This window comes from Seriola lalandi, unplaced genomic scaffold (assembly GCF_002814215.2).
Source record: "Seriola lalandi dorsalis isolate HSWRI2012SDOR001 ecotype SW California unplaced genomic scaffold, Sedor1 jcf7180002054476, whole genome shotgun sequence".
Taxonomy (NCBI): Eukaryota; Metazoa; Chordata; class Actinopteri; order Carangiformes; family Carangidae; genus Seriola; species Seriola lalandi.
Genome location: NW_019525029.1, coordinates 3,016,867 through 3,043,583, shown reverse-complemented (window position 1 = coordinate 3,043,583; position 26,717 = coordinate 3,016,867). Strand labels below are relative to the sequence as shown.

At 39.4% G+C, this 26,717-nt stretch overlaps 4 protein-coding genes across 6 annotated transcripts; 3 read left to right on the top strand and 1 right to left on the bottom strand.

Annotated features, from left to right (window-relative positions):
• The first annotated feature begins 19 nt into the window (after positions 1-19).
• On the top strand, positions 20-8,427 carry stk3 (serine/threonine kinase 3 (STE20 homolog, yeast)). The gene is made up of 11 exons (XM_023412151.2): positions 20-181; positions 1,332-1,412; positions 1,588-1,716; positions 1,991-2,105; positions 2,626-2,790; positions 2,954-3,121; positions 3,213-3,350; positions 3,584-3,709; positions 3,799-4,000; positions 4,851-5,044; positions 5,226-8,427. Exons 1-11 carry the CDS (start codon positions 159-161, stop codon positions 5,382-5,384), a joined length of 1,500 nt encoding a protein of 499 aa, XP_023267919.1. The 5' UTR covers positions 20-158; the 3' UTR covers positions 5,385-8,427.
• A 205-nt stretch (positions 8,428-8,632) lies between these two features.
• Positions 8,633-13,488, top strand: rida (reactive intermediate imine deaminase A). 2 transcript variants are annotated; one of them, XM_023412152.2, is made up of 6 exons: positions 8,633-8,792; positions 9,779-9,884; positions 10,464-10,518; positions 10,608-10,676; positions 12,635-12,690; positions 12,965-13,488. In XM_023412152.2, exons 1-6 carry the CDS (start codon positions 8,728-8,730, stop codon positions 13,019-13,021), a joined length of 408 nt encoding a protein of 135 aa, XP_023267920.1. In that variant the 5' UTR covers positions 8,633-8,727; the 3' UTR covers positions 13,022-13,488. The 2 variants fall into 2 exon arrangements, with proteins under 2 accessions (XP_023267920.1, XP_023267921.1); XM_023412153.2 differs by lacking the exon at positions 8,633-8,792 and adding an exon at positions 8,927-9,085.
• Positions 13,489-13,547: 59 nt separating this feature from the next.
• Positions 13,548-19,616, bottom strand: LOC111659277 (uncharacterized). The gene is made up of 4 exons (XM_023412154.2): positions 19,181-19,616; positions 16,361-16,618; positions 14,376-14,417; positions 13,548-14,290 (listed from the first exon to the last, which is right to left on the bottom strand). The coding sequence occupies exons 1-4, from the start codon at positions 19,269-19,271 to the stop codon at positions 14,277-14,279; spliced, it is 405 nt and encodes a 134-aa protein (XP_023267922.1). The 5' UTR covers positions 19,272-19,616; the 3' UTR covers positions 13,548-14,276.
• Positions 19,617-20,417: 801 nt separating this feature from the next.
• Positions 20,418-23,310, top strand: rpl30 (ribosomal protein L30). 2 transcript variants are annotated; one of them, XM_087175620.1, is made up of 5 exons: positions 20,418-20,497; positions 20,612-20,660; positions 21,128-21,273; positions 22,246-22,376; positions 23,210-23,310. In XM_087175620.1, exons 2-5 carry the CDS (start codon positions 20,640-20,642, stop codon positions 23,260-23,262), a joined length of 351 nt encoding a protein of 116 aa, XP_087031746.1. In that variant the 5' UTR covers positions 20,418-20,497; positions 20,612-20,639; the 3' UTR covers positions 23,263-23,310. The 2 variants fall into 2 exon arrangements, with proteins under 2 accessions (XP_087031746.1, XP_023267834.1); XM_023412066.2 differs by lacking the exon at positions 20,418-20,497 and having other exon boundaries at positions 20,602-20,660.
• Positions 23,311-26,717: the final 3,407 nt, after the last annotated feature.

The window sequence follows — 26,717 nt, the reverse complement described above, 5'->3', positions numbered from 1 at the left end:
CCCAAACGGTCAATCATCTGACGGACACTCAGCTGGCCCTCCACTAGTTTTTGACAACAACGACTCTGTCGACAATGTTCACATCGTGACTATTGGCCCCAAAACTGACATAACTTACAATTAGTCCGTTGCCTTTCTATTCTTTGAAGCTATACATCATGGAGCCGTCTGCGCCCAAAAGGTTTGTGTACATTCTGCTGGTTTGAATCGTTTCAATCTATTAACTAGCGAGCAAAAGGCTAACGTTGGCGGTAGCTGCCGCTTAGCGAGCTAGCTAATGCTAATTTAGTTAGCTTTACCAGTTTTCTTTCAAACTTTCTCTCCAGTTAAGACGAATTAACGGGTTTAATGATCACTCTTGATCAAAATCACGCGCACTGTGTTAAACCTTCTGTTGGGTTTCAGGTCTGTCTCGTGGTTGGGCTAACTCTTTAACGAGTGCCTTTGCCGTTTGACATGTGTTACTATTTTGACATGAAATAGAAATGAATTGGTTGTGTGTGAGTTGAGACAATCTTACACCTCTGTGGAGCATCCCTGGTAACCGTTTAGTGAATTGGCCTCGGCTCCTTGTGTACACTGGTAGTTTAAACTTAACACCTCAGGGGCTGATTTCACTAAAGAGGAAATAAGAGCTGGGCTATATTGCAACAGTAACATGTCGTTTCCCCTGCTCTGAAAGGCAACATTTCAATTAGGCATTGTCTGTAAGATTAGAGCTACAACTGTAGATTATCATATGCAGCCGTAAAACTAATTTACCTTTTAGTTGTTTTGAAAATTGACCATCTCTATTTCCAAGACCCAGTGTTAAAGCTTCAAGATGCTTGTTTTGTTCGACCACCACTTAAAAACCTACATATGACAAATTCTTATTTCGTTTACATAATGAAACAAATAATCAATCAGTTGATTAACAGAAAATTAATTATCTACAATTTTAATAATTGTATAATTTATCGAGGTAAAATTCTAAATATTTGCTGGTTCCAGCTTCTCAAATGTAAGAATTCTTTTTTTATTTTATTTTACATTATTGTAAACTAAATATCTTCCAGTTTGAACTGTTAAACAAAACTAGACATCTGAAGATGTCACCTTGGACTCTTAGACCCATTGACTAATGATTTCACTGATCATTTCATATATAGGATTTTTTTTTTCTAACATTTTGTGTCCTAGCAAATTGTCCGAACTGGTGACTTATTTATGTGTGTAACTTTAACTGATTTGAAATGCTTCTATTGTACAATGTTTTAGTTTGGTTTCTATTCTTGTTTTCAGTTACACATTTATACTAAGATTACAAATGATTTGTTCCATTTTCACAGCAAGCTGAAAAAGCTGAGTGAGGACAGTCTAACCAAACAACCAGAGGAAGTGTTTGATGTTCTAGAGAAGCTCGGTGAAGGGTAAGAACTTCATCTCTGCTCCTTTGACTGAAAATATTTTAAGTCCATCAGATACAACAGTCAGCACTTTCTGAGATGGACCTCTTTTGTTGTGTAATACATTAAGTGGTTAATATTTTGAACTATAAAATGCAGTTTATACATATTTGGACTTAGCTTTTGTGTCTCTGTTTAGTTCCTATGGCAGTGTGTTCAAAGCCATCCATAAGGAGTCAGGCCAGGTGGTGGCCATAAAGCAGGTCCCTGTGGAGTCTGATCTGCAGGAAATCATCAAGGAGATTTCCATCATGCAACAGTGTGACAGGTGGGACAACAATGTAGATTTCCTGAAATCTCCACATTTACTATATAGATGAAATTAGAAATGCTGAAAAAGCTTTATTGTCCTCAAAGTATTATTTTAGCTACCATAGATCACTGTACTAGGTAGGTTTGATTTAACAATCATACTAGTATCTCCTGCTGCCCGTACTATCCATTGTCTTGATGTATGAAGTTTTCTCACTTCTGCTCTTTTAGTTTGAAACGGAACTTTGTCCTCTCTTTTGATAACCACTCTGTTTTGCGTTTCCTCTTAGCCCTTATGTAGTGAAGTACTATGGCAGCTACTTCAAGAACACAGACCTGTGGATTGTCATGGAGTATTGTGGCGCTGGGTCTGTCTCTGACATTATCAGGCTGCGCAATAAAACGGTGGGTATTTACAGAGGGTTACAATTTCCTGTGTGGGCCCGTCTAAAAATTTAGGGATTCCCAGAATTTATATTTTCTGTGATATTTTTCTTGGAAAAAGCAGATTAAGTTATTTATATTATATATCCTAGACTGATACACTTTACCAACAAATAGTATTGAAGTTTTGTTCAATAGTTATACACTTCTGAGGTTGTCTGTTGATGTAACACAGATGTTAACACAATATTTCTTATTGATATGATGGTGAGAAAGCCACAGTGCCCTCATGACTATTTTTACAGACATGAGCATGGTTTTTATATAGTTATTACCAAACAGTGGTGTGTATAATAAAGCAGAAAGGAGAGATTTTTAAGTAGGTTCTAAGTTGTAGACACTCAGGACTGAACTGTCAAAACTAATGATTGCATAAAGAATACAATAATTCATACTTTACTCTTCGTTACACGTTATTATTTCTTTATTCACTCATGGATCTCATTTTGTCCCTGCGTTTTCTTTTTCCTTCCCACCTCAGCTGACAGAGGATGAGATTGCTACCATCCTGAAGTCCACATTGAAGGGTCTTGAATACCTCCACTTCATGAGAAAGATTCATCGGGACATCAAGGCAGGAAACATCCTTCTCAACACTGAGGGACATGCCAAACTGGCAGATTTCGGAGTAGCTGGACAACTAACGGTAACATTATAATTGATGTTGGAGTTCTTTTGACAACAAAGTGAATGGTCTCATCAATCCTCCACATGGAATACTCAGTCTTTCGCTGATTTTGTGAATCCATTTGAATGGATTTAAAATGTAGTGCTCAATGATGAGACCAGCATATATTTTCTCTCTGAAGGACACCATGGCAAAGAGAAACACTGTGATCGGTACTCCATTCTGGATGGCCCCGGAGGTGATTCAGGAGATTGGCTACAACTGTGTGGCTGACATCTGGTCCCTGGGCATCACTTCTATAGAGATGGCAGAAGGAAAACCTCCATACGCTGACATCCATCCCATGAGAGTGAGTGTAAACATGTTGGGTACTAAACCTAGCCACTTTTCTCTTATCAAAGTCTCTGACTCTGTTTTGTATCTTCTCTATGTTCCTCCAGGCGATCTTCATGATCCCCACCAACCCTCCTCCAACATTCAGAAAGCCCGAGCTTTGGTCAGACGAATTCACAGACTTTGTCAAGAAGTGCCTGGTGAAGAATCCAGAGCAGAGAGCGACTGCCACCCAGCTCCTACAGGTTGGAAGGGAAGAGGGAGACATACACACAAGCACACGCACACACAAGCAGCCGCATTTAGATATAAACATATTACAGCAGAACTCACAAGCTTATGTGCACACACTCAAAGACTTGATGCTGTAGAAACACATTCATAAAACACAAGATGTAAAAGATGCATAGATGTAATTTACCACACAGTGGTAAAATAGAGTGCGCACAACAATCTTTTTTTTCTGCTTAACATCCAGCACCCATTCATCAGCCAGGCCAAGCCAGTCACAATTTTGAGAGACCTGATAACTGAAGCCATGGAGATGAAAGCCAAAAGGCAGCAGGAGCAGCAGAGAGAACTGGAGGAGGAGGACGACAACTCTGTACGTATTCTGAGACGTTGTTCCATTCAAAGCAACCACCAGACAGCTCTATGTTAAGGCTTTATGTCTCATTGTCTTGTGTCATTCAGGAGGAAGAGACTGAGGTGGACTCTCATACTATGGTGAAGTCGGGCTCAGAGGGCGCAGGGACCATGAGGGCCACCAGCACCATGAGTGACGGAGCACAGACCATGATCGAACACAGCAGCACCATGTTAGAGTCAGACCTGGGCACTATGGTCATCAACAGTGATGATGAAGAGGAAGAGGAAGACCAGGGATCCATGAGGAGTGAGCACATATGTGTTGTTAAGCAAATTATAGGGAATAAGGTGATGGTAGCAGACAGGAGAACAGAAAAGAGGAGCGAGTGCTTAAGAAATATTATATTTACAAAGGATTATTTGTAATCACATTGAGACTCTGGTATTTTTATGGAGACACACAGTCTAACACCACACAGCCCCAAGCAGTCACTGGGTGCGAAAAAATTGTGGGACTGAAAGCAAAGTGCTAGAGAAGGGCTGGATCCAACAAAGGTCTCACAGAGTAGCCATGTTGCCATGTTCATGTCATACGAGATGGATGGTATAGTTGTTTATGTTTACAACTTGGAAGTGTTCACATGATCAAGCTTTTTATATGTTGACACCTGGTAGTGTGAGAAATAAAATATAGTGCATTGACAGTATAACACCATATCCATTAAATCCTGGTTTAGTTACACTGAACGGCAGTCTCTGGCTGATTTGAGGCATTAATATTTGTTTAGTTGCCAAGTCAGATGTATCAGAGCTTTCAGAAAAATATGAGATTTTCAGTGGTAATATTGACGTGAATGGTGTGTGCTAGTTGGAACTCGTATTTCCCATAATTGCATAATATGACTTGAACACAACATAAGTTACCACTAGACAGATGGGGTAAGTTGCCTGTGGTCCTTTTAACACAACGTTCTAAGTGATAATAAATGTTATATCCGTGTTATTTAATGGGTGGTAATATTGTCCAGAGTATGAGGAGTGTCCCTTTAAAATCTCAACAAACATAAACTTCCAACATGCTTTAATACACTTGTAGATTGTCTCCAAGAAAGCATATCGAAGATCAGTCAGAACATGATCCTCTTCCTCCTCCACAGGGCACGCCACCCCCCAGCAGCCCATACGTCCATCCTTCATGGACTATTTTGACAAGCAGGACTCCAACAAGGCAGCCCAGCAGCAGGAGAACTACAACCACAACCAGCCACAGGAGCAGCCCGGCTACCACATCCAGTCCAAGAACGTCTTCCCTGACAACTGGAAGGTCCCACAGGACGGGGACTTTGACTTTGTGAGTAACATCTTCCACAATTCTGTGATGCTACCGCTGTAATGAATGGGGTTATTCATGGTGGAAATATTATACACTAGTCCTTCAGTGGTTAAAAATATAAAAACAGAAGACACTAAATATGACTCATCTCTTTCTCATCATCATTTGTCTGTGTTTGTACTTGTGTGCTATCACCCAGTTGAAGAACCTAGACTTTGAGGAGCTACAGATGCGCCTGAGTGCCTTGGATCCCATGATGGAGCGGGAGATCGAGGAGCTCAGACAGCGCTACACTGCCAAGAGGCAGCCCATCCTGGATGCAATGGATGCGAAGAAGAGAAGACAACAGAACTTCTAAGTGATCCTCCCTGTCGCCCTCATGCCCTGGTCTGGGTTTCAAAGCCACTATTACCACAAACCCTATGTCCTAATGACTCAGAGGAACTAGAATGACCTTATTGTCTTTGTTGGAAGTCGACTGGAAGTCTGACTGACTGCTAACTGACCTCTGTCTGAAGAGAGATGCTTCTTTTCCTGGGTAACATCCATTTTGGCTCCTGGAATCCACAATTACAAGCCTTGTTTCTACACAGTTTAAACCTTAAATTTGATTCTACTGTTCCTGTAAAGTTCCTTCTCCACAAATGTTGTTCAAGACTGCGGCCAAAGAGAGAACCGAGCCTTGGTGATTGCACATCTGAAAGTCGCAAAATTAACTTCCTCTCTTCCAAATGAAATTCCCCTCACATAGAAAGACCCTCTGGGAATCACCGTCAAAACATAAGGAAGGACATCTACCATGACAACCAGGCCAGCATTTCACCTAGTTTCTGGAAGCAGCAGTGTGGTCAATGACAAGTGGTCTTTTTTCCCTCAGACATTTTTAGTTTCACTGTAAATATAATATAGAGCCTAGTTTGGAAATACCTGCAACAAAAAGCTGTGGAGGTTCGTCCATGACCAAAGACAATCAAAGTGACGTAGATTCAGTTGAGAATGCCTTAAAAATATTTGAAACCTGGTTTTCAAAATGAGCAATGTAATGAAACAACCAAGTTGTCGGAGGGTTAAATCCCTCCTCACTTGGAGAGATGAGTTGGACTGTGGAAAGCTGCAAGTGTTTGTCAGAGTGGACAGATTTGGATGGTGAAGAGTGGATCCTGCATGTTTTCAATTGTTTGTGGACCAGAAAATTCTACACTCATTTCTCTAGTCTTTATTATCATTTATTTAATTTTGTTGTTTCCAAATATGATGTTCTGGGCTTCTTGATATTTCCAATGTACTGTCCATTTCGACAGACACCATGCATCTTAGTGCCTCATACCACACACCTGTCCCTCACTGAGCATGTACTCACCCACTCCTGAGCCACTTTTTCTTTTTAATTCATTCCCAAAGCAAAAGCATTCCTAAATACTGAATGACTATTATTTTAATCTCTCTGTGGTCTTTAAAAACCCTGTATGACTTTCTGAAACGTTTAAGCCAGATGTCGAGCCGTATCAATTCAGGGCTCCTTGAAGAAAGTAGCCAGGTATTACTTGCCATATTGACTGTTCATAGCCGTAGTTCACTTCAGGAGATAAAAGACTTAAGTGACTGACTGATACTGTTCACCTAAGTAAAGCAAAGCCGCTGCATCAGCCACACATCTTTAGATAATTATTTTGTATTGCATTAAAATCTCTTTCCAGCAAATTACCCTGCAGCTTGTATATATATAGACACTCATACTCATACTCACGTGTTGTTGCTTTCCATTTCCTGACATTTAGAGTGTGATGTTATTGGTGAAGGAATGAAAATGTACTTTGTGCTCTGCGTGTTTTGGGACACAAACTCATTATCAACAGTTCAAAACTGTATTTACACAAAATTATTGAGCCCAGTGAGGAACGTGTGGTGTGAAATTGCTCCTTCTTTGTGAAAGTGAAGGTTAGTAAGGTGTTTTTATTCAAATATCTGCACTGAAGGTAACTATGTCAGCACCAGCGTATGTAATGGCCAGTAGGTAACAAGAAATCTTAGTACAGAAATGTTAACGATATCTTTGCAATGGGCTGAGAAACTAATTAAGAATGACAATTTTTTTCTTACCAGGGAGAACTGACAGGTTTATTATTTAACTGTAACAGATCCGGTTCAGCATCTGTATCGGCCGTAATTCTTAAATAACCAAATTCGAGGGATCTTATCAAATGGTTTTTTATCCTTAAAAAAATATTTTTTCCTATTATCAGATTTTTCTCAGCTGTTAAATATTGATATCGGTCTCTGACTCAAAAATCCAGTTTGGGCTGTAGTTCACAGGTTTCAGTGCTGAATCGAAAACCCTTACTAACAAGCCCATGACACACGGTGTGTGTCATACACATGTGATGTCTACATGAAGGAAACAAACTGCTCTTGTCTTATAATTTAGTTTTGTGTCGATGTTTGAGTTTGATCTGTCATGTGCTAATAACGACCCTTTGAATGAATCCAGACTGTCCTTATACTGAATACACCTGCAGTATGTCTGCACGTTGCTGTTACATATGAAAGTTAGTATGCAGTCTTGATGGTGTGGTTCAGCCCATACTTACTGCATATTATGTGACATTTTACGAATAGGATAATCTTATACATCGACCTGTTACACTATCTTACTGTGTGTCTCATCTGACGGATAATGTGGCCAAAACGAGACGACATTTTAAACACAAATTCAAATTTCAATCAGCATCATCTCAATGTCTGAATGATCATGTTTGTACGTATGATTGATTGTTTTATTTTTCTACATGAAGATGAACCTGTTCTTTCACAGAAATCATTAACATTCTTGCCATGAAATGTTTTCATAAATTAAGTCTGCAGTGCATTAGCAACTTACACACAAGCATTCACACTCTATTTATTAAATGCTTAAACTTCTTTCTTTTGGTGACACTGGTTTAAATATAAAAGCTGATCTGGCTGTTAATATTTTAGCCCCTTGTCAAATATATTTGGCTTGATTTCTGCTTGTGTTGGACTATGCATATTTATAATTCTGTTTGCTCTGTAGTTGAATGCTCTTACATTAACTGCACAGGTAAGAGTATTGTTAATATGGAGGATGGATTATTTTCAGCTTTTAATGAAAACTGCTCTGTACAGTTTTAAAAAGCCCAGTTTGAAATATGACATTGTTCAGAATCGGCCATACTATGTACAGTTATCTGAAATCACGTTTTGATATATAGCAGTATGATTTTGTCTTCATTTATTTCCGCTATATAATAACTTTTGAAGGTGTTGGGTGGAATGTGAGCATTTATGTTTGAACCACTTAATTTATTATCTTTGTTTGTAATACTTTATAAAGTTTTGAAAACGTGCAAGAAATAATAAAAGTTACTTATAGTTAACCTTAACTGCAGTGGGATGCTTTATATCTTATCTCTGATCTCACTTGTGGAGACTTCAACCTCTGAGCTGGGCTCAGTTGTACCGTAACTCTTCTACTATGAACGCCACTGTTTTCAGTTTGCATGCTGTTTCCTAAAGAAGCGCCTCCTAAAATGCAGCGTGCTCTTGTTGGCAGAGATTACGGTAGACTTAACGGGGGCAACTGTTCCTTTTTTATCCCCCCCCTAAGTTGTTGCACAGCCATTTCACAGCCACTCTGCAGTGAAGAAAGTTTGGAGGAAATAGAAGAAAAAAATCAGGGAAACATGGCTGCACTCCACAGAAAGATCATCAACACTGCATCGGCCCCGGCGGCCATCGGTCCATACAGGTAAGGCAAGTTTAAACTCAGAAATATGCATCATAATCTATTTATAGCGACACGTGGTTTGTAGAAGTAAATGAATGAGTGGGAATCACACACAGTCCAGCGTTTGACCAGGGGCGGGTCTTCGTGTTCAATGAACTCACCTGCTTGACTTGACCCCATAAAAGAAAGTGCCGAAGTTAAACTTTGAGCAGAGCAGAAATATCCCTGAATCACACAGGCAGCAGAGTCATGGCAACTATTCATCGACAGATTCCTTACACACCTAAAGCCCCTGTCAGACAGGGAATATACAGGTAAGCATCAATGTGCTGTGAAATACTGCAACTTGAACCTCAAATAGCTCTAGCCTTAAGAAAAAAAAAAAAAAAAAGGTGCCGTTTTTGTTTGTGATAACTCGACTAAAACATATTTCAGTGATCAGAAGTCATGAAATTGCCTCACTAATTTCCTGTTTTCTTCTTTGATTCAATGTGTGTACTTGCTCAGATTGAGGGGTGTTCCTGGTCTGACCAATCGGCTGTCAGTGGGTGGAGTTAGTTTAGACTGAATGGACTCTGCTCATGATCTTGTTTTCGAGCAAAAATCCACATTCAGTCGATTCGCCACTACTGCACTAACATGCACCGTGCATCTAAAATACTGTAACACTAATTGATATTTAGGTAAATAAAGCAGGTTACAAGGCTAAAGCAAAACATACATTACGTCACTGAATAACTCCTGAAATACACTGAACATCACAGACTTATGTAAATGAAATACTGCAGTAAAATAGAGCTGTCAGAGTTTTATCACATGACTTTATCTGGATTACTCCTTTTAAAAGATTAACAGCTTGTTTGCATCTTATTTTTCACCATTTCTTCCAAGTGCTTGGTTGATTATCAGTCAAATTAATTCATTATTGTGTGTGTGTGTGTGTGTGTGTGTGTGTGTGTGTGTGTGTGTGTGTGTGTGTGTGTGTGTGTCCTCTGTATTGTCCTCAGTCAGGCAGTGGTTGCGGACAGAACCATGTATATCTCCGGTCAGCTGGGGCTCGATGTGGCCTCTGGTCAGCTGGTAGATGGAGGAGTCCAGGCCCAGGCCAAACAGGTGAAGCTCACAGAGACGGATAATGATGATGATGGTTGACTATGTTTGAACACCACAAGATGGCAGGACATTTACTGTCCAGTTATTTCTAGCGGCTGAGAGGTTTATCAGTGTAAACCAGAGCCACTGTGCCTCAACTTTACTCCATTTCTATAGTAACTGTGTTTCCATAAGTAATTTACATCTAAGATCATCAAGAAGCACAGCTCTGAGCCACATGCCTTTGACCAAACAACTGAGGCTCAAAATATTCAGTAAGCTATTTTCTTTAAATGATAAATGTTTCATGCTAAGATGATGCACGTACAAGCATTAAAGCTACAGTAACTTGACTTGGGTAAATGTGTATTTTTGCTTTTCAATTTAAATTTCAAGTGTTAAGAACCTAATAAAAACAACAATATGAATAGATAAAAACACAAAATTAAACAAACTAAAGCAACAGTGTCTACACTGACACTGATTAATTCAAATAACAGTATGTTTCCCAGGCTTCGTCCTTTTGGCATAATTACATTTAAAGGTCTGAGCAACATAAATAAAAAACAGAAACATAACAGGTCACCTCTCATTCCTCAGGCTCTCATCAATATGGGGGAGATCCTTAAAGCTGCTGGCTGTGACTACACCAACGGTAAGATCTGACTGTGTGTGTGTGTGTGTGTGTGTGTGTGTGTGTGTCAACAAACTAAAGAAAATAAAAAATAAAATCTTTTGTTTCAGTGGTGAAGACGACTGTGCTGCTCTCAGATATAAATGACTTCAACAGTGTCAATGAGGTCTACAAGACATGTAAGTAAACATGTAAATACTTAATTGTTTCCATATTTCAATACACGTTGCCTAACATTTTATGCAAGAAAGTGAAGAATGTGCAATTAACTTATTAATTTCTAATGGTATTGTCAAAATGTACTTTGTGTTCTTCCCTCAAAGTTATAATCTATTAAGAAAAGCAGCCACATGGGGGCAGGTTTTAACCAGGTCAGAACTGCTGTCACCTGCTCGATCTGCCTTCACAAACACCTGAGTCACTGTTTGGATAGTGGGTTCATTTAATCAAGGCTGTCAGTGTACTATCTGCCAGCTCCAACAGTGTTGATTTGTAGAACATTTCTCACATCACTTGACTTTCAGTGCAGATATGATTTGAGAAATTAAACAGGTTCTTGTTTTTACTGATGGTTATGTTTATATGCTCCTGTGTCTGGAGCCTGAAGAATTCAACCTGAATAATTATAGACTTTAATGTAATCATTCAGTGAATTGATCAGTTCTAAAAAGGTATAATTTGATTCTATTAAATTTGCATCAAAACAATGCATCATAAAACTAAAAGTTAAAAAAGTAATAAAAACTTAATTAAATTTGACAATACTACTTCCTTGTTCTGACTTCAAATTATTTTTTCATTTTAAAATAGATTTGAAAAATAGATTTGAAAAAAGTTTTTCCATTGAACTTTTTGTCACTGCAGTTGCTATGTGTATGCATCTCATATTCCATCTCACACTACATTTGATCCCTGGTTTAACATGTACAGTTTCCATTTCATGATTGTTTTAAATTACAGGCAGCTTGCCCTAATTTAGATATATCTAAGTGGTGTCCCACCTTAAAATTAAATGAAATCCAGTTCACAATCTACTATTATATTACACATAAACAGTGTAAAAGTCTGTAATCAGTCCAGTGGCACACTCCTGCCTCCGTACCTGTGTGGTCATGAGGAGATACAGTGGCTCATATTTCACTGACATCTCTCAGAAAGTGACTGCTGGCAGGTTTAGCAGCTGCCTGACAGACAGACTCACTCTGCTCTTCCTCTGCTGCATGAAAGCAGCCTCCTCATACAGGCCGCTCAGTCTGGGCATTTCCTCCTGGATCACAACAGACAGGTGTAATGGAAGCTGCACTGCCCAGTGAGCTGTAAATGGACACCTGCTGTGCAGGCACACAGGTGTAACCCAACCCTTCCCTGCAAGCTTTGCTGCGCACACCATTGACTGTGGTACAAGCCTGAGCTCCCTCCCAGCTCCAGACTCTACTCAACCCTAAACACAAGCAGGCAACTTTCCCTGACCTTGACAGAGAAAGGCGAGGACGTGTGTCCAGTTGATCCAAAGTCGAGTGAATTTGAACTTTTCAGGCAGCAAGTGAAAACTCTCACTTTAAAGTACATTTCCGCCAGCAGCCAATGTTTTGACTGCGTCTGATAAATCTGGTTACTCGAATTATCAGCTAAAAAAGATTTGTTTTTCTCATACAGCTGTTTTTGTCTTGTAAAAAAAACTCAACAGCTGTAACTCCTTGTGTGGGCACCCATAAGTGTTAATGATTTATGAAAGAGTAATAAGCCATATTAATATATTATATTCATATTTTCATGTTAAAAAACCTGTTTCATTTATGTGTATCCTCCTCCAACCGGCTCTTAAATTCATCAAGGAGACTCAGCCAATGGTCAGTTAGACCACGTAACTTCAGGGACCCTTCAAGACAAACATGTTATACACCAGCCAAATGGATTTTTTCAAACCTAGCAACCAAATAGTTGCACTTAATGTCTCATTATTTCTCATTAATAAATCATCTTTTAGCATCAATAGACCCTTGGTTTATAAAATATCTCATTCATTAAAAGAGCTTCCCAGAAATTAATTGATGTATTTATAGTTAGAGTCGTCAACCTGGTGGCTTTTTGATATGCTTTTTTTATACTGTACATATCATGTTTGTTTTCTCTCCAGTTTTCAGCAGTAACTTTCCTGCCAGAGCTGCGTACCAGGTCGCTGCTCTCCCTAGAGTAAGTACAGACAAAACCTTTACACCATTTTAGAACCGCAGTGCCCCATGGTACATGGTTCATATACATCAATACATATGGGGTGGTGGAAAAGAGCATGGTAGCTAGGTGCATGCTCAGTCATGCATGTCATGCATTTCCTATCAACCATGTTGACTTTTAAATGCTCAGCTGCTTGGAGTTAAAAGTTGTACATGTCCTTTTCTTGATCAGTAGCTCTTTTACATTCCCCCTTGTCCTCAATGTTTCTCTGTCTGCTTCTTTTTCACCTCAGGGTGGACTGGTGGAAATTGAGGCGGTTGCTGTCCTCGGTCCTCTCTCAGACTCCTGACTAGCCGGCCACATCACAAACAAGTTATAGCCTAACCACCAAACGGCCGTATAGTTGCGCTGTGGAAGCCTTAATGTATTTCCAGATGACAAATGAAAGACCAAACTAGGATCTTGTTCAATTTCCTTTTCCCTATAGTCGGGTTTTAGCATGAAATAGTTTCTCTTCTGCTCACTGTGGCTGGTTGACGGCACTGCTGAACTATTTTCAGGATTGTACCACTGGAAAACCACCTTTAAACTAACAAAAGAGAAGCACTTAACTAAAGGTAATTTCATACCCGACATACTCCATGAAGCAGATTGTGCAGATAATACCATTTCCTCATTCCGACAGAAATCAGCCTTCTTTGGTGCCGTCTCTGGTTTCATAACTCATCTTCTGTTTTTCTCCTGAATAAAAAAAACTGACACACATTTGAAAAGAGAAGCTCTCACTAATAAATAAATGCAGTAAAACCCCTAAAATGTCATCCAACATATGTATTCATCCTTGCTTTAAGATATCAAAGAAACTCTGTTAGATGTCATCTTTAAGGTGGCCCTTTTAATTTCTTGACAGTTAATAGCTTATTACAGATTTCAGGTTTTCCTTCCAGAGAGAAATCATGACACATCAGAAGCAAACAAAAAAAAAAAAAAAAACTCACTCTCATATTTACTCTTATCTCATTGGTTCTCATCAGGAACCCATATTGATTTTTAAAATCAGACCTCAGTAAACCTGCAGTGGACCAGCTCTTCATTTTCATCACAAACATAGTTGTACAATCAAAGCCAGCTACCCAAACAGAATAACATCTCATAAATCAAATATATTTTGGCTTTGGTTTCCTTAGAATCATGATTTTGTAGAAAACTACAGAATGAACTCTTAGGTTAAAGTTAGATTAAAGACATCTACTATTATACATTTCTATGCACTGAATAAATAGAAGTGATTAGTAATTTAAGATATTTTGAAATGATTGCTTCCTCTGAAGATCAACACACCCACTAAGTGCAGTAGAACTCTGTCAATGTGCAGTTTTCAAGCAGAAAATGCAGCCATACACCATCATGAGGGGAAGAAGGCACAGTGATGACCGAGGAACCCTGATCGAAAGTGGATATCACAGGGTCTGCATCTTGGCAACAAGGTGATGTCTGTTTCACACACACACACACACACACACACACACGGACGTACTTTCACTCACACATACAAACAAGATCAGACACTTCCAGTTAATCTGTGCAGTCATTCACGTTGCACTTCACTCGCTGGGAGCTGGAAACAAAGAGGGAAACATGTTTAGGACTGCACTGATGGTGTTATGTGGATGTGACAATGTGGAAACTACAGCTGTGCTCACCTGGTGTCTCCTCTGGTTTGGGCTCTGAATCATCTGCTTTTTCTGTTTTGAATGAAAGACAAAAAGATTTGTACACGAGAACAACAAACGTGGTCACGTTTAAAAGTTTGGTTCACTCGGGACGACCCTGGCGGCGTGGAGGTTAGATTGATCACATCACCTCCAGTTAGTTAGTTAGTAAACGTTAATTATTCAACCTGTTGCACAGTTTGGTTGTGAAATCCCAACAATGCTGAACAAAAGTACAAAAACCTGCATCTCACATTCAATTGGATGTTTCACATTCAGTTTTCCCTCAAAGGCTTGTGATTGCAGATTAATCCCAAAAGGCCAGTCCCAACCCCTGACCACTGACAGGTACAGAAGTGTTTGAGCTGCCATGTCCGGTGTGTTAATGAGACACTTGATCCTCTCTCTTCATTGGCTGTGAAATGGAGGCAGGGAGGCTCAGCGCACCTGACATCATTCATCGCCAGTGGCAGCCCTGTATGTGTTGGCATGCTCTAGTTTCTCTGTGGATTCCAGTTGCACCTTAATGAGACCACGGTGACAACAAAGTGTTCACAACAAACACACACACACACACACACACACACACACACACACACACACACACACACACACACTCTCTCTCTCCAAAGGGCCATTCAAACAGGACTGTGGTCAAGCTTGAACTGAGGGTGAGTGAGGTTGGAGACCAAAGGGGGGTCAAGATCAAGTGAGGACAAAGATCAAAGGAGAGTCCTGACTATTTTTTGAATGCATTGCATGGTTTAACCTTGCAAGTATCCATCCCTTAAAATCCAATCTGTTTTGACTCTTTTTAACTTACACAAATCAGGATCTGATCCTGGGCCGACTTGTGTACACACTTACATGTGTACACAACCAGGAGGGAGAACGTTTCATGAAGAGGATCTTAGAGAATACTCAATCAACTAAACATCAAGGAAAACGTAATTCATAAACTAATGAAAACGGCTTGGATCCATAAAGTGAGTACAAGTGTGATTTATTGAGACAGGTCCTCTAATACTAACTAAATAATCAGATGTGTGACTTATAAACACATTCCTGTGGCCGCCCCGGTGTGTTCATTAAAAGCCAAAGTCATGTCTGTGTGTTGTTGGATACTGCCTGGTTACCACCGTTGCTGTTGGGACTGGGGAGGGTCGAGGGAAAGACGGAAGGGACATTATGTACCTGGATGCCGAGGCAGCCTGTGTTCATTGGGTCACTATGTAGGAGGCGGAGCAGTGCTCAGGTTATTGCAGGTCAGAGGAAGCAATTGTCCAATTTGTCTATAATAAGTTTCTCTTCCCTCAATGGGACACAAATATTGTTACTATTGTTTTCTCCCTTATGTGGTAACAGCTTTTAAGGGCCAGTTTCACAGATGAAGATTAAAATATCAAGAGAAAAATGCCCAAACCTCGAGAGGTTTGAATGAATCCACGCCGAAGCTTCCTCACACACTTCAAGAATGATGTCTCGTTAGAGAAAATAGTAGTAGCGGTGGTTAATGAGGCATAAGTATATAGTATATATACCAAAATGGACAAACAGGTTTGCAGCTCCATCCTTATCAACTTTACAACTTAGTGAGGTGTTCATTCAGTCTGATACACGTCACAGTGTTAGGGAGATAAGTCATGCTGTAGAAGACAAATGTTTAATTTGCATTGAAAATTGTATAAAATGAATAGGTGCTTGGAACCTAGCTGATAGCTTGAAGCAATTCATTTTGCAAAGACAAATGGGCTTGTTCATGTGAGGATGGTTGACAGTCCACTAAAATATTTAGTAATCCCCCAAAATCTACATTGGTATAGTTCTTTATGGGATTAAAAGAAGTTTGGGATTTAAATTCCCATACAAGCCCTATATACCTTGAACACTTCTGGATCTGTTAATGGTCAGGTTTGGGGTTGGCCATGTGGGATGAAGAGAGAAGACACTGCTTTTTCTTTTTTACTCCAACTTACCCTGGTCTGCAGCTGCAGCTTCCGAGGAGCTCGCTGCTGCCTCAGTGGTGCTGTCTGCTGCCGCTGCCTCTCCGTCTGCAGGTGGACTGGCTTCTGCAGGCTGAGGTTCCTCCCCTGCTGGTGGAGCTGCAGCGGTGCTGTCTGCAGATGTGGCAGCTGCAGCAGGTTCATCTGCAGGTTTAACATCGCCATCAGCCGGTGTTTGGTCCGGAAGAGTTTCGCTGTCCTCAGCTACTTTGCCAGTTTCGTTGGCCGCCCCTGTCAGAGACACAGTGTTAAGCACGTGCATTTGTTAGCTCATGTTAAAAATGCCCCCAAAAATACCTTAAAGAAATCTCCCATTTAATGTCATGCCGACTCTTGACACTGGCAGAACAAAACGCACAAACACTGACCCTGTCAGGTAAGAAAACAGGAACTACACTTTCGTCATTTAAATGTGAGACAGTTTAGGGTATCAGTACTGTGCTCTTAGGTTCCGCTGGTTTTAGTTTCCTTTATGTTTGTGTTGCTTATGTGAGCTATTGAGTTAATCCAAAACCAGAGGGACCAGTCTGCATAACTAATATTGTTATGGGCCCTAAGCAACAGTGAAAACATTTTCTGTAATCTCTTCATGAACTTTCTGCAGGCTTTGTCTGCAGCATGTTAGACTGTATGACACAGATGTTTTCATCTTGTGATGAATTGCATTGTGCTTCATAATTAAAGATTGGGAGTACTGTGAAAATAAGAATCTGACTCCTGTTAACTCCAGTCTCTGACCACAGGACCACCAGTTTCACCCAAATAGCAATAACAAGCAAGAGCAATAACAATGCGATCAATTCCTTGAAAACAGAACTATACCTGATCAACTGTTCCTCCTTCAAATAACTTAGTAAAGAATAAAACGAATGCTGCTGCTACTTGCCACAGATCAAAAAGTTTAAATAAAAAAACGGCATAAAGAGACCTCCACCTACACATAACAGGAGCCACAAAGAGTTAATGATTATGCAGATTGTTGTTAATGAACAGGAACAGCATAGCTCTATGAACAGGTGACTGTGTGTTTTGTGATGTTACATATCACTTCCTTGTAGAACTTTTTCTTCTGGGGGATTTGCATTGCAAATATTTGCATGGATCGTCAGTCTTGACCATCAACCTTCTGTTTTCAAAGTTGCTTGAAGCAATTAAACAAAGTTCTCCTCGTAACAGAGGTGATGTCATTAAGAACCTGGGACATGACATTTGTTAACACTGTTCCCATCCCGTCAATATTCAACATCATTATGATAAATACTTTCTCTGTTGTAATTGTGAAGAATAAGAAGTAAGTCAATATGTCAGATGGAGGGTGCTGCTGGGTAAAGACTGGCACTCTTGTGTGTGTTACACTGACATGTCTTTAAATGGATAAACCTCGGGGTAATAAACGTAACCCTTTTTGGGAATGACAAGTAGCATCAAGGAAAGGAAATGAGCAACATGCAAAAATAAGAAAACATCTTGACAAATTTCCATTTGACCTCTGAGACGATGTTCACTGTCATTTGGCTGATAAAGCTCTGCCATCCTCATCATCCAACAACAATGACATGATTATTTATTAAGAGTTGTAGTGGAAGCACTCCTCTCACTTGTCACCTTTTGGGGGGGTCAGAGGTCAGGATCAGCTGCATGATACAGGTTTAAACACATTTAATCAGTCTCAGTGGCAGTTTCTCAGCTCAATACATCAATGCAAGTAGATGCATTTGAGCCCGTTAACTTATGTGAGCGTGCGTGTATGTGCTTCCATGTGTTTTATGGCAATAATCGGCCTGTATATCTCTTTAAGAAGTGCAAAAAGAGAGTGAGAACAAGTGACACTTGCTCTGAGGTGGTCCCACTCAGTGAATCTTTTACTAGTTTTCACCTACTTATTCTTTGAAGTGTCAAGTAATGCTTGTGCTGGCAGAAACTGCAAAAAAGTCACATTTACTACAGTCAGACACAAAGCATTTGTCCCTCACATATTTATAAGTTCCAACTCTTCCTTAACACTGCTAAATGCAAACGCAGCATCCGGTGTTGATGTTTTACCTTGAAAGGTGTGCTAGTTTGCACCACAGCCCGGGCCATCTCTGACCCACTACAACAGAGGAGTGTCCAAAGTGGCTTCTCCATTTCCTATTGAAACTGTAGACTGTCACCAAATCTGCTTTCATGCCACTGTCTCTCCCTCTCAGGGAGGACAGAGCCAGAAGCCACTGTTAAATAATGACAATAAACTTTCCCATCCTGTCACTGTGGCGCTCTGGCTCAGTAAAAATAAAGAAACCAGATACTGTACCCAGAGAAATACACTGGTGTTCATTTGCATGCAGACTGTGCCGTTCCTTATCAGGACAGTGCTCCCTATATTATAACTGAATGGATGATGCAACTCTATATGGACACAGTGGTGAGCTTCCATGATGACACCATTTTCACTGACATGTCACAAGGTTATTCATAGTATCTACTGAAACAAAATAACTATTCAAAGTGCTTTAATTAATATGTTGACGTCATTAAGCATTTATAGACATAACCTGAGTGATATCATTGTAGTAAATTGATATTTACAGTTATGTTAAGGCCATCGACATCTCTACTACTCTCTACTACTATAATTTCAGACTATGCAAAAATATACATTATTTAACATACAAATTATGAAACTACAGTATGTCAAATTTAGTTTTTGGATAGGAAATGTAGATGCATGTACAGCACATTTGTTATTTGCCTTTTTCCACACACCTCTTAAACATATTATTATACATAGAAGAATAAAGCTTTCTGCATCACCTGTAGTGCTGGCTCCGTTGCTCTCCTCGGGCTTAGCACTGGGTCGAGTCGTGTCTACCGCTGAAGTTTGGGAACTGGTGGAGCATCCCATCCTGTCCTGTGCACATCGAGGACTAGAAGGTGAAGTTCAAAGTGAAGAGGTGAGGCTGGAGCTGCCCTGATGACGTCGTGCATAGATATCGTCTCAGTAAGTGGAGAGGACTCAAAACTTTGCAGAGAGAATCCCCTGGAGGAGAAACAAAAAGCCAGGCTGGACGTCAAATTCCTCTACTCCCGTGCGTAATTGCGCACCAGGGTACTTCCTCCAGTAAATGCGTTCAGCTCCTGGTGTCGTGGTCACACGTTTCTAAAAACAGTTGGACCCGCAGATGAAATGTAGGCTTTTGTTGTGTACTGTAACTTAGGCTGTTTCCAAGAGGCTGGCGCAGGGACAAAAATACATTATTCAGTCAGTGTGCAGCGGCCACCTCTTGGGGCGGGGAAAGCCAGGCCAAAAACTAGGCCCACTGCCAATGTGCCTTTGAGCAAACATCTTAATCCAGAGTTAATCTACTGGGGCAGCGTAATGGCCAACTACCTCACACCCTATACTGTCAAACTACTCCTTTACAATGACGAGTCCTGCTTTCATTATTTAACTTAAGTGCAAAATATTGGCAGAAAAATGTACTTGAATTATTAAAATTAAAAAGAGCTGCATTAGACAGCAGAAAGGCTCCTAGTAGAGAGTAATAACTGAGTTCAAAGCAAAAATTATATCTGTAAAAATAAATGTAGTGGATTAAAAAGTAGACATATAGTCTTTCAAATGTTGTGGGAAGTCACAAAATAGCATTAAATAGAAGAATATAGAAGAACAAAAGTACAAAAGAAGCACAAAAACCTAAAAGTTGTAGCCTACTTACTTTTGAGATTTACATTTTACATTTAAAACACATGATCAATTTATAAAAATATCATCATAGATTATACTACCCAACAGTGTGCACAATAAAACAGCCTCTGACTGCAGCTCTATCTGTACTTCTATTTGAATAAGGTTTTGAATGCAGGACTTTTATTTATAATGGAGTATTTTTTACAGTTATTTTGTATGGCTGGAATAACTATATACCCATATAGTAGGTTATGTATGAAATGGATGGCTTTTAAGAATTGATTATTGATTCATTTCTTCAAAAAAAAAAAAAGCTCTATAAAGCATCTGTAGTGAGTAACCTGCGCAGTTCTCTTCTGCGCAGGCCCTCCGAAAAGATAGCAGCGCAGTGCACCATGGGCCTTCCTTTCTCTCCGAGGCCATATTGGAGTCATCTCACAGTAAGAAGAGCTCCGAGTTTTCTAAATAAAACCTAACGTTTTCTTGACATTTTCACGTTTTATTTCTATCCAGACCCTAACGAAACTATTTTCCTCCCCTCCTGTCGCTCGCAGGTTGGCCGGTCAGGACTAAATTGCAAACATGGTGGCCGCAAAGAAGACGGTGAGTGCGGTGGGGTCGGGCTGGGGAACACGCCGCTTCACGTGGAGACGTGTGTCTCTCAGGGCCTGCTAGCTAACACCGCGGCTGCCCTTATGAACTTATTGTTAGCACTCAACATGTAAATTGAAGAGCTGAATTATTTCGGACGTAATGGTGTGAAGTCACCCGTGTCTGCTCTTTCTCTCTTTATTGCTGTTTATCCGTCTGTTTGTCTGACGACGGCTAACCTGCTAATGCTAATTTGCTAAATGCAACAACAGCGAAATGTTGGAAAAGTAGCAACAGTTGCTGCAAATGTACGTTAAAAACATACTTAACACGTTGACCTCATTGTGTCCATTTTGATGAATGTCATTATTTCCACAATGTTGCTTTGGCTTTTTTGAAAGCACAACGATGGTGAAAGTTAGCTGTGCAGCTCAATGTGGTGTCACTGACTGTAGAAATGTGTATCGGTGTTTGTATAGAAAAAGTCCATGGAGTCCATTAACTCCCGTCTCCAGCTGGTGATGAAGAGTGGAAAATACGTCCTGGGCTACAAACAGTCACAGAAGATGATCCGTCAGGGAAAAGCCAAGCTGGTTATCCTGGCCAACAACTGCCCTGCTCTCAGGTATGTGATGATGGTCTCCAGTCTGCACCATTAAGGTTTGAGTTTGACGTATGAAACTTGAGTCACTTTATTTAATAAGAAAATATGGTATGACAAATACAATTTATGATTGAAAACATGTGCCAATGGATTGTTTAACATCAGACAGCACTGTAAACAGGAGTTTTGTGAACTCACAGTGAACTGGGAAATTAAGGGAGAATGTGGTCTTTATTCTATAATACCAATAATTTTGTTATCCTGACTGCTTATTGGAGAAGGAATATTTATTGTCATCTAAAGTGAAAACTCAATTTGGAAATTGCATTGCTTTTCTGTTTGCAGGAAGTTATAAGCAGACAATAGAAATACGTTCAAAAGCTTGGTAATCACCCTATTTTATCCAATGGGAAGTGTAGATATTTGGCATTGGTCAATTAATGAAAAGCCCAAGACAATGCAGATATGACACAACTTACCCCTGACCTGCTCCATGTTTCTGTAGTGGTCTAAAGTAAAAGCTTAGCATTTAAGATTTAAATTTTTTTGATAGTATTAGTATTATAGTATTGAGTTGTGTTATGCAACATGCATGTCAGGATCCTAATTTTTTTTTTTATTGGCATGTCACACGATGACTATGGAATGAAAATTCCAATTATAAATAGTATATAGTGTATATATAAAACTATTCAAACTAGTCATAGATAACATTTCTTCGTAAAGATTTCAGATGTTAAAATCTTAACATTTAGATTTGTTATAAATTGTTTACACCCTGATAATTGGAATTATTGTGTTGAGAGACATTAAATACAATGATCCAAGTGTCTTTCAGAGTTTCTAGGGTAGTGTGGCTTGTCTGCACCTTTTTTTTTCTCTTTTAATGCATTTGTTAAATTGTACTTCCTGTCTTTTCGCAAATTTACTTGGTTTAATGGTGTATTTGCTGCTTTGACTCACATATTTCTTTTGCCTGTCTGCTGTGTTCAGGAAATCTGAGATCGAGTACTATGCCATGCTGGCCAAGACTGGTGTCCACCACTACAGTGGAAACAACATTGAGCTTGGCACAGCCTGTGGCAAATACTACAGGGTGTGCACACTGGCGATCATTGACCCTGGTGAGTACCTGTATTGGTATTGGACAGCATCTGCACTATATTAAATGGACTAATGGGATGTTTCCGACACAAGCTTGTGCCAGTCACTGTCTGGTATCAAAATTGATGAATTGACATTTGCCAGGGGCCGATTGGTCCCAGTGAGGCTGTTTGACATGAGTGAACAGAACAGCAGCAGCAAAGAGGCTCTGCTAACACAAACTGAAGTTTTCAAGCACATCACAACGTTTCAGTGATTCATGCTAGAATATGCATATCTAGTCAATGAATCTGTTCTCCCAGAAGTACTGTATATTAGTCTATTACTAACAGTTTAATTGAGATAATATACATGCATTAACATGGGGAGCAACTAAAGTCAATGTCAAAGCATCCTTTTTTCAAATTATTTCTAACACAAGCTCACTTCAGCTCAACAAATAAGTTCCAAATTGGTCAAGATTTATTTAAAATAGTTTGGAGCATTGTTTACACGGAGGTCTATTAAAACTCTTATACAGACGCATGTTTTTTTTTTCCCCTGACACTTGGTTTTCTCTGCGAATTTTTGCGCCTGTTGGACTTGTTCACCAAAGTGGTCCAGTTCAGGACTAGTGGTTCGCTAGATGAAAGCCGGTCAGAGTGCTCAGCTGAGCTGCCAGTGCTTTCTGGCCAGTTCATGAATGCTCTGTTGGTCACACTTATCCTCATAATGTCAACTTTGGTAATTTATTTTTTAGAGGGTATTAAAATTAGCTGTTAATGCTAAGGATATAATTGGATGTCTTTGTACTGCATATGTGACAAGTTTTAATTTCAGTTCACTGACTCTTCGTTCATCTTTTCCTCTTCAGGCGATTCTGACATCATCAGGAGCATGCCAGATCAGCAGCAGCAGCCTCAGTAGAGCTGTTCCCCCACCCCGTTGTTATAAATAAAGTTGGAGTTAACAGATCATGCTGCTGTCATGTCATTTTTGTTCAATATAAACTTGCTGTCCAGACATAGTGTAAGTCCTGCAAGTGTCCACCAGAGAGCAGCATCCTGCTCTTTGGATTTCTCATTCTACCCACCACCCCCCTGCCTAACATTGCATGTTCCCTATGAGGGATTTCCTCTTCTCTCTGCAGATTTGTTTACATTATGAGGCTGTCACAAGAAAACACAATGATGGAAACCAAATTTAAGTAGCAAAGCTTTCTTCAGAGACTTGTGTAACAGCATGGTGACAGGATTATCAGTTTGTGTGTAAATCATCATCCTCCCAACTGACTGCTTATCACATTGATGTCAAAATTACGCAACTGCTGATATTTGAGGATGTTTTTTTTTCCTCACTTACATAAACCTTGGGAATAACCGTCTGCTATATTAGCTGCAGCCTGTTGACTGTAATCGAGTAAGGACACTCTCCTTTCAGAGGTATTAAAAGCTTTACAGGGTGATGGTCACCTCTGATGTCCTCCAACTTATAAACAGCTGAGTTTTAAAAATGTCTCAGTGAATCAACTCTATAAAGAAATGTTAAGCATCTACTACTATCTACTGTCCCATGACAACAGGAAAAAAACATCCACTGATTATGACCCTGTGATTTAGTCAAAAGCTCCAGAAGAACTGAATAAGTGCCAACTGCTGTTTCTAAGGGCTAGAATATATAAAATGGGCCACTCTCTCAAAACATAAGAAGTATATGGCCCATGTAAAAGGTACATGCAATTGGTTTTACACACTGATAATTTTATTTGCCATGTTTGGTATAGCTCAGTCAGATTTTTGGGAATTTTCTGAGGAAAATAACACGTCATAGTGATGCGATGAGAGCCATCTCAGCTTGGGCTTGCAAACAATTAGCCTCTGTTACAAACTGGAGGTATGGAGTTAAAAGGACACTGGTGTTTATCAGGCAGGGAGGATCGAAGCCGTCCATCAAGTAATTTGGCCCAGTTTTTACACTCATTGCTTCCCTAATGTGCTATACAAATAAACTTGCCCGATAAAGTACCCTATCAAGTTGCATTATGAGAGATGTAGGAATCTGTTTTTGTAGCTTGACCCATACTAAAGATCAAAAGTCAAAGCAACTTGTCATGTGGTGCAGCAACAACCACCTCTCCTTGAATGTGGAGAAGACAAAGGAGATGGTAGTCGACTACAGGAAAGGTCGCAGTGTGCACGGCTTTGCTGTAGAATTAGTCAGTAGTACTAAGTTCTTGGGGGTTCACATCACTGATCTGACCTGGTCCATCAACACCACAGACCTCACCAAAAAAGGCCAAGCAACGCCTCTACTTCCTGCAGAGACTGAAAAAAGCGAATTTTCCCTCATCCATCATGAACACTTTCTAGAGGAACCATCAAAAGCATCCTGACACATGGCATCACCTTCTGGTACAAGAACTGCACAACTGCTGAGCAGAAGTCCCTGCAAAGAATAGTGAGAGCGGCAGAGAAGATCTCAGGTGTCTCTCTCCCCTCAGTGGTAAACATCCACACAGACGGGTGTGTCAGAAAGGCCACCAACATACTGACCCCTCCCACCAACTCTTTGCACTCTTGCCATCTGAAGGAGGCTCCACATCCATGCAAGATCCACCAGACTGTACAATATATTTTTTCCGCAAGCCATAAGAACTATGAACTTCCTCAAAATGCTGGCCCCATCCCTGTCTCCAACACCAGAGGGTGACATGCAAAAAAAATGCACCAGCATTTTAAGTGTGCACTGGACATGACTGTTTATTAAGGACAATTGTTTGCATCAGCACCTTTTTATATATTATCTTAAGCTGCTCTTATAAAAAGTTTTTAATGCTGCTCTCTTTGTCACATGTATACTGTATCTAACATGTATTTTGTTGTTTTTAAATGTGACCTGTACCCTGATATATGGAGTACGGTATTTCACTTCCATGTATGCTGAAACGCATTTTATGGTAAAATCATACACAAACATATAGAATTTTAATAAGCATGAAGTTGCATTTCACTGTGAGTATTTTATATGTGTTATAAACTAATATCTTCATACATCCAGAGTATGTGTGTCTGTCATTATAATATATCCTCTTATATGTGACACATATGGTAACATCAGTCTTGAATTAAGGGACATATACTGTATGTCACACATATGTTATTGGTCATAGTATACTAAGGAATGAAAACATCAAATTATAGTCATAGAAAAGTCATAGAATGAAAAGGCACAAAAAACCACAGTATAATGAGCCATATAAATGTCAAAATCGCATTGGTATAGTAAGGCATAAAAAATGTCATAGTATAGTAAGGCATAAAAAACGCCATAGTATAGTAAGGCATCTAAACGTCAAAAACGCCATAGTATTGTAAGGCATAAAAAACGTCAAAAACGTCATAGTATAGTAAGGCATAAAAAACGCCATAGTGTAGTAAGGAATAAAAAACGTCAAAAACGTCATAGTATAGTAAGGCATAAAAAACGCCATAGTATAGTAAGGCATCAAAACGTGAAAACATGTCATAGCATAGTAAGACATAAAAAACACCATAGTATAGTAAGGAAAAAAACGTCATAGTATTATAGTAAAGCATATAAAATACAATAGTATAGTAAGACAAAAAAAAAAAAAATCAAAAACGCCATAGTATAGTAAGGCATAATAAACTTCAAAAACGTCATAGTATAGTAAGGAATAAAAAACGTCAAAAACGTCATAGTATAGTAAGGCATAAAAAACGCCATTGTATAGTAAGGAATAAAAAACGTCAAAAACGCCATAGTATACTAAGGCATAAAAATGTGAAAAAGCGCCATAGTATAGTAAGACAAAAAAAAACACCATAGTATAGTAAGGCATAAAAACCGTCAAAAACGCCATAGTATAGTAAGGCATAAAAAACGTCAAAAACGCCATAGTATAGTAAGACAAAAAAAGCGCCATAGTATAGTAAGACATTAAAACGTCAAAAAACGCCATAGTATAGTAAGGCATAAAAACGTCAAAAAATGCTATAGTATAGTAAGGCATTAAAACGTCGAAAACGCAATAGTATAGTAAGGCATAAAAAACGCCATAGTATATTAAGGCATAAAAAACGTCAAAAAAGTCATAGTATAGTAAGGCATTAAAATGTCGAAAACGCCATAGTATAGTCAGGCATAAAAACGTCAAAAACGTAATAGTATAGTAAGGCATAAAAAACGCCATAGTATAGTAAGGAATAAAAAATGTCAAAAACGCCATAGTATACTAAGGCATAAAAATGTGAAAAAACGCCATAGTATAGTAAGGCATATAAATGTCAAAAACGCCATAGTATAGTAAGGCATAAAAAACGCCATAGTATAGTTAGGCATAAAAAACGCCATAGTATAGT

Bases quoted from the DNA above. Each gene is read 5' to 3' on its own strand.
- stk3 (XM_023412151.2), top strand. From the start codon at position 159: ATGGAGCCGTCTGCGCCCAAAAG. The intron at 2,106-2,625 runs GTGGGTATTTAC...TTCCCACCTCAG, and splicing joins TCAGGCTGCGCAATAAAACG to CTGACAGAGGATGAGATTGC. The intron at 3,710-3,798 runs GTACGTATTCTG...TGTGTCATTCAG, and splicing joins AGGAGGAGGACGACAACTCT to GAGGAAGAGACTGAGGTGGA.
- LOC111659277 (XM_023412154.2), bottom strand. From the start codon at position 19,271: ATGGGATGCTCCACCAGTTCCCAAACTTCAGCGGTAGACACGACTCGA. The intron at 16,619-19,180 runs GTGATGCAGAAA...TGTCTCTGACAG, and splicing joins CAACGGAGCCAGCACTACAG to GGGCGGCCAACGAAACTGGC. The intron at 14,418-16,360 runs GTAAGTTGGAGT...CATTCAAAACAG, and splicing joins AGCTGCAGCTGCAGACCAGG to AAAAAGCAGATGATTCAGAG.
- rida (XM_023412152.2), top strand. From the start codon at position 8,728: ATGGCTGCACTCCACAGAAAGATCATCAACACTGCATCGGCCCCGGCG. The intron at 9,885-10,463 runs GTGAAGCTCACA...CTCATTCCTCAG, and splicing joins TCCAGGCCCAGGCCAAACAG to GCTCTCATCAATATGGGGGA. The intron at 12,691-12,964 runs GTAAGTACAGAC...TTTTCACCTCAG, and splicing joins AGGTCGCTGCTCTCCCTAGA to GGTGGACTGGTGGAAATTGA.
- rpl30 (XM_087175620.1), top strand. From the start codon at position 20,640: ATGGTGGCCGCAAAGAAGACG. The intron at 21,274-22,245 runs GTATGTGATGAT...TGCTGTGTTCAG, and splicing joins AACAACTGCCCTGCTCTCAG to GAAATCTGAGATCGAGTACT. The intron at 22,377-23,209 runs GTGAGTACCTGT...TTTCCTCTTCAG, and splicing joins ACTGGCGATCATTGACCCTG to GCGATTCTGACATCATCAGG.